At 49.0% G+C, this 11,863-nt stretch overlaps 1 protein-coding gene across 5 annotated transcripts in view; it reads right to left on the reverse strand.

Moving 5' to 3' along the window:
• The window catches only part of LOC138092617 (F-actin-monooxygenase MICAL2), a 101,115-nt gene that overhangs the window by 36,950 nt on the left and 52,302 nt on the right, over positions 1–11,863 (reverse strand). For all 5 annotated transcript variants that reach the window (XM_068988673.1, XM_068988672.1, XM_068988674.1 and 2 more), the window contains exons 6-10: positions 9,003–9,103; positions 4,515–4,772; positions 3,230–3,345; positions 2,255–2,381; positions 1,058–1,148 (exon numbers count right to left, since the gene is read on the reverse strand). In XM_068988673.1, the coding sequence (XP_068844774.1) occupies positions 1,058–1,148; positions 2,255–2,381; positions 3,230–3,345; positions 4,515–4,772; positions 9,003–9,103 (693 nt within the window). The remainder of the gene's footprint in view (positions 1–1,057; positions 1,149–2,254; positions 2,382–3,229; positions 3,346–4,514; positions 4,773–9,002; positions 9,104–11,863) is intronic.

The raw sequence follows: 11,863 nt of genomic DNA on the forward strand, positions 1-11,863 counted from the left end.
GGATAGTGGTGAAGTTCTTTGCAGAAATCTCAGCAGCTGCCCTGGGGAACCCCTCCATCTGCCACCATGGGTGGGGACCAGGAGCAAAAGTATGGAAGTAAGGGGCTGTGGGCACAGGTGCATCCCTGAGGGGGTCCTATTGAGAGCATGCAGGATGCTGGGACAGGAAGCATGGTCTCTTGCAGTAAAGAATCCCTAAGACCCCTACTCTGTCCAGGTCCTGGTTAGAGGTCAGGAACATAGAGGTAAGGAAGACATGGCCCCTGTCTATAGCACGTTTATCCTGTGGGGAAGACAGATGCATTAGTGGGTGACAATGATAAAGAAGCCAATGCCAGGGGAGCAGGTTTGCTAGAGTCTGGCAGTGCCAGGGAATTCACCAAAGAAAGAGTCATGGAGGAAGTACATATGAGCTGCTTCTAGGAGAGTGTCTAAGACAGAAGGAGGTCTCCAGGGAAGAGACAAGGACTGTGGCATGGCAAAGAATCTAGAAAAAGCTGCTATGTTATGTGAAATGGTTTATCAAAGGGCCAGCAGCAGTGGGGCATGTGAATGAGGAGGGCAGAGAGGAGTGGCAGGCAGGACACAGGTCTGGGCAGCTGGTGCCTCTTTAAGCAGGACGGTGACCTGAGCACAGCTGGATGGACACTGATAAGTCAGCCATTTAGCCCTCCTTTCCTTTTGCACTGAGTGCCGGCCTTGTGCCCAGCGCTGTGCCAGGCCCCAGAACCAGTAAAAGAGTGAAGCATGTGGAGCTGGTTATCTAACTGAGGGTCAAGATTTCAGACTGGAAACAACAGGAGAAGAAAAGCAAGTCCCAGGGAAGTCCTTCCAGTTCACTGCAATGTACCAAGCACTCGCCTCTACCCCACACAGTGATGCTATGGTTGGTGTTGTCCTGTCCCGGGTTTACAGGTGAAGAAACTGAAGGGCAGAGATGAGAGGCACCTGGCCAAGGCCACTGGATCAGAACCAGGCTGCCTGCGGGGCCTGGGCCCCGCCTACCACCCAGCCGGCCTGCTCCCTGCAGAGTTGGGGTCCCAGGAAGGCCTCTTACCTCGCCTGGAGAGGCCAACGGATCTCCTCACTGAGCCCAGCCTCTCAAGAGGATACTGGTGCAGCTCCTTAGTAATGTACAAATGCTTCACCTAGGGGGAGAGGGAACACAACTGTCTGCCAGTTCTTCCCCAAATCCCAGTCGCAGGGCCTCTGAACCCTTTTCCTCTCTCACTGAAGAGCACGACCTTCTGCAAGGGAACCAGCAACCTGATACAGAGCTATGGATCTGTTATCCACCCAAACGTGGGGGAAGTCAAGAGTGAATATAGATAACTGGCTTTTTAAAATTCACACCATTTTTACTCTATTAACTGAAGAGGTCAGAGCTTGTGTGACTCTAAGTCAGTGAGAGAAAAAATAGACTCTAGAACCTCAGATGGAAAAGACTTGATATTTGATCAAGTGGATTATTCAAGAGAGCTATGCTCAGCAATGGGCTTCCCTGGTGGCTCAGACAATAAAGAATCTGCCCGCAGTTCAGGAGTGAGTGTGCTAAGTCGCTTCAGTCATGTCAGACTCTTTGTGACCCCAAGGACTAGAGCCCACCAGGCTCCTCTGTCCATGGGATTCTCCAGACAAGAATACTGGAGTGGGTTGCCATGCCCTCCTCCAGGGGATATTCCCGACCCAGGGATCAAACACACGTCTCTCATTCATGTCTCCTGGATCAGCAGGAGGGATCTTTAGCACCAGTGCCACTTAGGAAGTCCAAATGCAGGAGACTGGGGTTCAGTCCCTGGGTCAGGAAGATTCTCTGGAGAAGGAAATGGCTGCCCAATCCAGAAATGGCTGCCCAATCCAGAAATGGCTACAGTGGTCCAATGCAGAATTCTTGCCTGGATAATTCCATGGACAAAGGAGCCTGGCAGGCTACAGTCCATGGGGTCGGTTGCTGGACATGAGTGAGTAACTAACACTTTTCACTTTTCATGCTCAGCAGTGTGTGTGCTCAGTGACTAGCAAACATGTAAATCCATGTACATATGTGGACACACACCTACATGTTCCAGTTCTTTCTGTGGGCTAGAGATGCTGACTCTACCCTGTGGCTTTCCTAGGGAGAGGAACTGCCCCACCTTTAGGCCAAGAGGCATTGGTGACCTCGGTCCCAGGACTGTGCCAAGATTTTAGGTGACCACCCCTTCCTACCACTCAGAGCACAGTGACCCAGACAGGACTCCAGGCAAGGCCTTACCTGATGTGGCCTGACGCAGTTTGAGTTGAGGTTTGGGTACCGCGTCCCCGGGTCTAATGTATACTGCTCAAAGTTCTTGTTGATGTTCTCTGGGGTCGTTTGAGGTAACAGTCGGTAAAGACTTTCTCTGGAGGGAGGCAGAGCTGGGGTCAAAGATTGCTCTTGCAACCTCGGGCCTTCAGTTCCACCCCTTCCCCCCACCCCCCGCCCCCCTTCCCATGTTCTCAAGAACTTCTTAGATGTGTTTGCATAACCCTTCCCAGCAATGCCTGGCCCTCCTGGTTCCTGAGATTTACAAAGCAAGGGAGGGTCAACAGGGTTGGAAGGAAGCAGGAGGGAGCCTGGGAGGTGGTGATGCTGGCCTCCTCCCCTAGGCAGAGGGCAGGGACTCAGCTGGCAGCCCAGCGACCTGTGGTTTTGCTCTAACTGCCACTCAGCCTCCTGTGGCTGCTCCCTCATGACCACAGGTCTCCACACCCAAGACCAGCAGAGGCCTGTCCCCACCCGCCAGCCCTGACTTTTCCCAGTCCACCAGCTGTCACAGCCACGTGGCCCACAGCAGGGGTCTGGGAGGAAGCTCAGGATCTCAGCAGTGGAAGAGGCCTAGGAGGTCAGAGCACCCAACCCTCAATAGAGTGGGACTCAGCGCTGCAATGGAGGCTTCCCCTAGACCTCTTCTGGCTCCTCAGTGTCTCAGCAGTGCTGAGAACCCCAACTTCAGGGCTGCCCTGAAAGATGAAGATTTCTCTTTGGCATCCGAGACTTAAGAGCCGGGCCCAAGGGAAGTAGATTATGACAGAGGTAGGTCATTATGGAGGACTTCTCCTCGGGGACACCAAAGGTTAAATCGGCCACATGTGGGAAGGCAGAGAGAGCAAGGTAGAGGCTCCAGATTTCATCCAGCCTAGCTCCCTCCCCTGCCTGAATTTTGACTCGGCCCTGCCTCCAGCTGAGGGTTCTGCTGTCAGTACTCACCTTTCAGCCAGAAGCTCCAGGGGAGAAGTGCCTTGGTCCCAGCTTTTCACCATCCATGCAGTGTCAAAGGCTGCCAGGAAGCCGCGGGCACAGCCAGTACCCATGGGCCAGAATGGCTACAAAGGACACATACAAAGTTCCAGTTGATTCTAGTGATTCCCAGCCTGCCATCCCATTCTATCCAGCACTTGGTGTTTGCCAGGCCCATGGGAGGCACTGGGAGGTCAGAGAGGTGACAGGCACATCCCTGGGATTCACCACAAACACAAGTAACTGTAGCATAAAGTCTATGCAAGGGTGCTATGACATGGAACAGCATAGCTGCTTTGGGGGCTCAAAAAGGCAGAGGCAGATTCCCATGCTGGGGGAGGGAGACAGAAATAATCAAAGAATACTTCATAGAAGAGGTACGTTCATGCCGATTTTAAAGAATGGATAGGATTCTGATCTTGATCCATTCTGGAACAGGGAGCAAAGGCTTGGTGGTAGGAAAATAACAGAGCCCGATGGAAGAACAGCCTGTCTGGTTTGGGTGCAGCAGAGAGTGGGGGAGGAGAGTGCTGAGAGAGAAAGCTGGGAAGGAGGACTGGGACAGCAGCAGAGGCGTGCTGAGGGCTTATGCAAGGAGCTTAGGTCAGAGTCTGCACACCGGGATGAGCAAGCATGGATTCATGAAGCTAAGTTCTAACTAAACTGTTCCATGTGCACTCAAAGCATGGTTTGAAATTTGATGCTAACGTGGGATACATGCATCATCATTTTTTGGTCAGTGCTTACATTAAGATAAAAATTTCCCCCTCCTGAAAGCATTCATTTAATCTAAGAATGCTAGCATCTGCATATTTTCTGGGAAGAATTTTGAGCAAGGAGGCCATGGACTTTGGGGCCAACACTCCCTTCTTACTCCTATATGAACTTTATGCTGAAAGTCCACAGAGATCCACAGACTGGAGGAAGAAGTCTCAGGATCTACAAGCTCTAAGAAGGATGGCCCATGAAGTCCAGACCAGGGCTGCTTAATTTTGTGCTCCAACCGAGAAGCCAGCCCAGAAGAAACCAGAGGGCCAAGGGAAAGTGTTCCTGCCTGTATATAGGCAGAGTTGACTCCTCTGAATTTAGTCAAAAGGCAGGCTCTGAGGCCAGGGTGGGTTTGTCAGAGTCCTGCCAATTGGCTGAGAGCCTGTCCTTCCCCTGAGCTTCAGGACAGCAGATGCTGCTAGTTAAAAAAGCAATGTGGGGGTCTATCTTCCACCAGGAAGCAGGGGAATCCAAACGCAGGAGGTACCTCAAGCAAGCTGTCACCCACAAGGGCCACGAGCAGCTGGTGTGACTGCCGCTCGCGCACCAAGGCCGCATTCTCGGAGGCGTACATGGAGGTGAAGTCGAACATGGCCACGTCAGGCTGCCCGTAATGGTTCATGGCAAAGTCTAAAGACGGCAGCTGGTAATTGGTGGCGAAGTCTGCAGCCTCGCGTGCATAGGAAAGCAGGTTGTCCTGGTTCACATTCTCCGCGCACAGCAGCATCTCTGTGTCGATATAGTCCTGGGGGAAAGAACGCAAGCACAGTGTAGCAACTTGCCCTCAAGAGGGCAAGGAGTCATATATGCTTCTTTGCAAAAGGACTTGGAATGGATTTGCAGAAAGGCTAATTGAGACAGAACTAGAAAACTGGGGCCCAGGGAACAAAGAGGAACCAAACCAGTCATCTGGAATGTTGAGAGTTATGATTAAACATCACATTTGGCTTTGAGCTTCCTGGCATCCAAGGCAAAAGGGAAATGAGATATGTTACAGGGCTTTCCTTATCAGAAAGAAGGAAGCATAGAAATTCCTAGGGGAGGCAATTTATTCCTGGCACTAAATTCTAAAAGAACTGTCTGACATAGGAATTTTGACAGAGAGCAGTGTGTTTTAACGAACAGTGTAAATAATTGTCCTGCAGAAGTACAGAAGCATATGTCATATGGCTGGTTCTTACGATAACGTTCAATAAAATTAAAAGACAAAAAAGCAAGTGAGTAGGAGTGATTTTACAATGGACTAAGCTAAGCTAATGTGGTCCAGAAATGCTGTGGCTAGTGGTCAAACAAAGTCCGAAAAAGAAACGGGTAATTGGCATAACTCTCAAACTTTCTCTCCAAGATCAGTTACCCCTTTTCTCAAGAGGCTAAGGGCTCCTCAGGGTCCTGCTTTGCTCTTACAGTGTTAATGTTGCACTTTCCCACTGGGAGGTAGAGAACCCTGAGCTTAGAGGACTAGAATATCCCCCTGGAGGGACACTGGCGATGATCTCTAGGACATCTCCCAGAGCCAAATCTGCTCATAGTGTGGCTACAGAAACTAAAAGACCACCTTTCCCAAAAGAGGACACAGAACATGCGAACCCCCTGGGGCGCGGGGCAAGGACTAGCGTGTAAGACTAACATGGGCCTGCGTCAGTGAGATCAGCAGGTCAAATTCCATCTCTGTTTATCGGTTGCTTTGACTGTAAATTTGGGCAAGTTATTGAACTTTTCTGAGTCTCCGTATTCTTATTTGTAAAATTTGAGTTTGCAAAATGAGATTAACAAAATCTACTCCATAGAACCATGTGAGAACTGAATGAGACTGTGTACATGGCTCCCTAGCCCAAGGCCTAGGAATAGGGAAGTTTACAATGACTGAGATTCCAGTCTGTAATAAATGACAATGGCCAAGCCGCAGTATGTGCTGAAGTGCATCCCCGACACCCCAAGAGTAACAGCATGAGCATTTACAAAGGTCTTAGATGGCACAGCCTCAACCACAAACAGTGACCTACTGTGGTAATTTTCCCAACAGCCATGATTTCCCCCAAATTCCAGTATTTCCACATCCAAACCACGTCAACTAAATTGAACCCAGAGTTGGCCCAAGAGCCTTTTGTTGGGTCACAGCTGGAGCTCCTGTTACTCGCTTTCCTTTCTCATACCTATTCTTAGGTCACAAGATCACTCTCCTCCCTGAGGGTATGGGAGAGTGAATGGAGAAATCTCAAAGATATCCCCTCTCCAAAACGTGCCACAAGCACCGTTATGGAGGACTGGGTGATGGATGGATGTGGACACTGTGTGATGAAGGTGGCACCGGCGCTGATGCCACATGCAAGACTGCGGGGACCTGGCCAAGGAGCGGACCCCCGCTGTGCTGGGATGACACCCACCTTCCCCAGGGCTGCTGGGAGGAGCCAAGGGGCTGGAGGTCCCAGGTGAGAGGGTGGATAGTAGAACAGACTTTTAGGAAAGAGGCGAGCACAAGGATGAGAGAAAAAAAGTGGGAATGGGGCTATAAGAAAGAGGGTAGGGCCGAGGAAGGAGAGCTAAATGAAGATACAGGCAGGAGGTGAGTTTGGGCCTCATTTTGCACAGGCCTAGGGAAGATAAGTTGAGTCCTAGACAGAGGTGGGGAGGGAGAGAGGGAAGCAGGAAGCGTGAGGGAAGAGTGGGGAATCCAACAGGAAGAATAGTTCCCCAAGGTGTGGAGGTGGAAGGAGGCTGCAGACCAGAAAAGGAGGTTAGGCAACACCTGTCCACTGCTGCAAATGAGGGCGGGCTCAGCACAGGGAGGCCAGCTGCGACGTGCATCCGTCCACCTCACACTCCTGGCCACCTAGCTCCCTGCTACTGGGCTTAAGACCAAGCCTGCATGTTCATAGGTCAGCAGAGGCAGGGGCCTGGAGGGACAGATGCAGCTCAGAGCCCAGAGGGAGGGCTCCTATAAGAGAAACTTTAGTCTCCCTTTGGTAGTCACGGGAAAAGGCCCAGAGATCAGCAGGAATAGATGGGGAAGCAGGTCAGTCAGTCATTCAGCAAACATTCACTCAACACATTGTGTATCTCAAAGAAGATGCTGGCCCATGTAGAGACAGGAAAACAGGATTTGCCATTCCTCTGGGAGCAAGTAAAGAAGGGCAATTTAAGTAGACTGGGGTAGACAGGTCAGCTCTCAGCTTGTGGAAATGCTATAGAGCTTGGCTGGACACCTGGAGACTCCATGCAGGACCCCTGAGCCAGATGGTGTCTAGTTCTCCCATGTCCAGTCTGGCCTCCAATTTCTAGAGATCATGTCTTATATCTCAAGGACCTTCTGCACCAGCTCAGATGGTGCTCCCAGATTCTCTGAGGTAGAAGGAAGGCCTTGATGGGGACAACCATGGGCCCCCAGCTCCTGCAGTAATTATGGGACCAAAGATCAAAGCTCCCACCCACCTGTGCCACGGCACAGACCATGAGGGGAGCATGGAGGGGCTTTGGCAATGCCAAAAAATCAAGTCACCATGAGCAACATGTTGTGGCCAGGACAAACACCCTGGGATGACCAGGAGGAACCTCAGCATCCCAGAAGGCCAGAGTTCTCAGCCAGTGACACAGGAACCCTAATTGAAACTTGGCTTGACTCCCCAGAGATGGGCTAAGAAGAACTTTTGTAGCTCCTTCCAAGCTAAGGAACCCACCGTACCTGCACCTTGGGCCCTAAATAGTCCTTCACTATGTGACACAGGCATCCCAATGGAGGAGGTAGTTTTGGGAGGCACATCTGTGGAGCAGAGGGAAAAAGAGGGCATGGCCTTACCTCCCCCAGACCGGGTCAGCAGTGGGGCACCAGATGCTGAAAACCACATCCGCTGATTGGGCTAAGTTGGCTTCATTCACTAACCCCCCTCCCATTCCCAGCCTCCTGTCCAGCAACTCAGGCTCTCCGCAAAGCTCTGAGCTGATGCAGAGGAGGCCCAGGGGAGGGCTGGGTTACTAAAGCTGCCCAGCCGGCTGCCAGCACAAGCTGGCATGAGGATAGGCGCATTCTTCTCTGACAAGCGTCAATGAATGGTCACCATGCTGCCTGGGCTACAGGCCGACCCCCTGAGAGCAGGCTGACCTTGGATTGCATGATCCTTATCTTAAGGCCATAGCAGCAGCGGCGGCAGCAACCAGGGCTCTGGAAGGGTTGAACCCTGACCAAAGAAGCTGTCAGCCCAGGGCCGGTCACTCCATGTGCTCTTTCCTTGCAGCTCTGCTCTCTGTATAAGCAGGAAGGTGCAAAAGCAGAAAGCAGAGGCCAGGAAGGACAGCAGGACAAAAAACCAGGTGTCCAAACCAGGCAGAGACGCTGCGGAGGGAATCTACAAGCCTGCAACATGTTAGTGCTCTGCATACATTTGAAAATATATTTCTCTGAACAATCCTTTTAGACAGAAACTATTATTCCTATTCTGCAGATGGGAAGACTGAGGCTCAGAGAAGACAAGCAACTTAGTCACAGTCCTGAGTTAATACATGGCAGAGCCAAGATTCAACTTGAATCTTCTTGACTACAATAATGCTTTCTCCCAAACCATGACAATGTGGCACAGCATGAAATTTACAACTAAATATGCCCATGTCCCACTAGGACAATGAACCACCATCTGCCTCCAAATTATGTGTGACAGCCCAGAAAAGGAGGAAGTGGTAAATGAAACACATGGTAAAGACCTTCACTGACATTTGGGTGAGAATCTGAGCAAACCCCCAGTCCAGCTCTCTGCAGAAACACCCCTGCCCCTTATTGTTAGTGTGGGCTCCTCCATCCAACATTCATGCGCCACCAAGGAAGACTTGGTAGGCGGTGGCGCCTTCCTCTACAGTCCCTCTTCCCCCGACCCCAACTCAGTTTCTGGCAGAACAACATCTACGCCCACACTTGCTGATGCTGCCAGCCCAGGTCCCAAAGGGAAAGACAGGATTGATACACAGCCAAGAGATAAGAGATACGTACATTAATGATGACACCTTTGTCAAGCAAGCTCTGCTTCTTGGCGGTCATAACAAAATAGTGGGTGCAGTCCTTGTAGTAAACAATGTTCTCAAGATCAATCCCTGAAAAGAGAAGGTTATGGACACAATATTACTCCTTCAGCGCCTACTGTGTGTTAGGAATCCTGCTTTGTCTCATTATAGGTCTCATTATTTATCTGCAAAATATTTGTGTTAGACAAGTTTTAAAGATACAGAAGGCTGGCAAAGATAAAATCAAGTGCCGGAATTTACCCAAGTCAACACAGCCTTCATAGTCCCACAAAGATACTATTTTATTTTTAAATTGAGATATAACTTTGTGCAGGTTTACGGTGTTCAGCATATTGATTTGATATACATAATGCAATACGATTAAGCCTCCATTTCTTTTAAAACTCACAAAGCTCTTCCAGGCTGTGGACCAGTATTTCCAAGTCAGAGCTGAGCACATGTTGCAGAAAGGCACGGTGCTATCCGTGGCATGGCAGTTAAGTGGCAACAGAACCAGGATTTGAACCACAGTGTGTCTGAATCCAAGTCCCATCCACTGTTTCCTCCATGTGAACAGAGACACAAGAGCTATGTGAATTCTCCAAAGACTAAGAGACATTTCTACCATCCTCCTGTTACGTGTGAAAACCCAGGTGGCTCTGGTAGAGCAATTCAGAGGACAGGGTTGTATCTTTTTGTACCTTCCATCACCTGCAAAAGACTTTTTAGGCTCGGTTTCTCCATTTAAAACAATGCCATAAAATAACAGCTTAGCTCAGTGTTTCTGAAAGGAGGATCTCTAGCTAGCAGCATCACCTGAAGACTTATTAATGCAAATAACTGGGGCCTGACCCCAGCCTACCAAATGGGAAACTCTGGGGGGTCTGGCCAGCAATCTGTGCTTGAAAGAGGCCTTACAGGTGATTCTGATTCACTCTCAAGTTTGAGAACCACTGGTGTGGCTTCATAGGAGAAAAAGGAACAGGTTTAAGGCAACTTAGCAGTTATCACAGAGGCGTGCTGGGTAACCATAGAAACCCCTTTATTACTCTTAAATAGGAAACAGCCATCCATGCCTAGGGTCCCCCAGAGGATCCAGGAAATTCACTGCTGTCACTCTGTGAGGGCATTGTTGTCGAAAAACGGCCAAAGGTGACGACCGCAACAAAGTGTGAAGGAAGCTCATTGAAATATTTGGAAAAACACACTCAACATCCTGTCATAATTTATATTTGGTGGTTTGTTTATTGTCTTGGTTTTTGAGGGGAAGGGAGGGCTGGAGAATTCTTAAATCATTCAAAAGGGCATAATATGCTGGGAGGAAATACTAAAAAAAAAAAAAAATGCCACCGTGGTGACACTCAGAAGGTCATGCAGTGGACACACATCACTGTGGCCAGTGAGAGGCGGAGTCTGGCTCAATAACTAATCCCGTTCCTAGAAAAGTACCTTACAGAAATAATCCAACAGCAGTTTTATCAGTAACAGTAAAGTCCACAAACTTTTACCGTAAAGGGCCAGAGAGTAAATATTTTGGGCTTTGAGGGCTATCCGGTCTGTGTTGCAAGCCCTCATGGCACCAAGGTAAACAAACCAGCCTGGCTGCATTCTAATAAACTTCTATTGATGGACAATGAAACTTGAATTCATAACTTCTTTATTTTTCCCTTAAATTTGCTCTTTTGATATTTCTGCAGCCATTTTAAAATATTAAAATCATTTTTAGGTTGAAGGCAATACAAAAATGCATGGCAAGTCATGGTTTGCCAACCCCTGGTTTAAATGCTTCAGCAATGAGTGACAATATATTCACTGCATGAGCTATTCCAAACAAACCTGACCGTCAGGAGGACTGGGCACAATGGACAACATTTAAAATGTGATGCTGAATTAGAAAAGCAGAATAACAGTGTTGACACTAGGGTGAAAGCTCCGGCCATGTAGAAAGTAAGGATGCCAGTGGAGAATTACTGAAAAGGACTACATGAACATGATTGTTCCTGTGCTAGGTAGTGCTGGGTGTTAATGATTTATTTTTAGTATAAAAGTTTTATTTAACATTGTTACACTGCCTTTTCAAGGAGACATATATATATATTTCAAAGTCAGGTTAAAAAGAAAGGGAAAAAAATCTTTAATTTTACTCATTTGGGAACAGGAGTTTCACCCTTCTTCTCCCTTACACTGCATGATTTTTTCTCCACTATGCTTAGAGACCACCTGACATGTTAGTAATTGATTTGCCTATTGATGGTCACCCCCCACCCCCACAACACCTACAGAATATAAACTCTGAAAGAGAGATTTTTGTTTGCCAACCCCTCTATTTCATGTCCTTGGAAAATGGATGGTAGGTGTTCAATAGATATTTGTTGAGGAAATGAATGAGTCCTTTCTTCAAGTCCCACGGTTGAGAGACAACCGACGCCCTTGGGTATCGTGACCCATCCTCCATATCCCTGACCGTCCCTGGAGGGAAGGGCAGCTGGTACACTGATAAAAGCACCTATGCCTCTTTTTGGACCACCCACAGGTTGCTGGTTCCCCATCAGAGTGCTCCTGGAACCCCACACTGACTTAGGGCATAGATTCACCAGCCTGTTTTAGGATGGTTTATGTAGCTGTCTCTCCCCAGACAAGGCGCCACTATTGGGAGGAAACCATGTCAACCTCAACTGTATATCCTGCGAAATTGAGTGCAAACTCCAGGAGATGGTAAGAGACAGAGAGGGCTGGCGTGGTGCAGTCCATGGGTTCCAAAGAGCCAGACACGACTTGGTGACTGAACAATAGCAAATATGACAGGCAATCAGTAAATGTCTCCTGCGTATAGATGGCTAAATAAATACA

The sequence above is a fragment of the Capricornis sumatraensis genome, chromosome 16 (assembly GCF_032405125.1).
Source record: "Capricornis sumatraensis isolate serow.1 chromosome 16, serow.2, whole genome shotgun sequence".
Classification (NCBI taxonomy): Eukaryota; Metazoa; Chordata; class Mammalia; order Artiodactyla; family Bovidae; genus Capricornis; species Capricornis sumatraensis.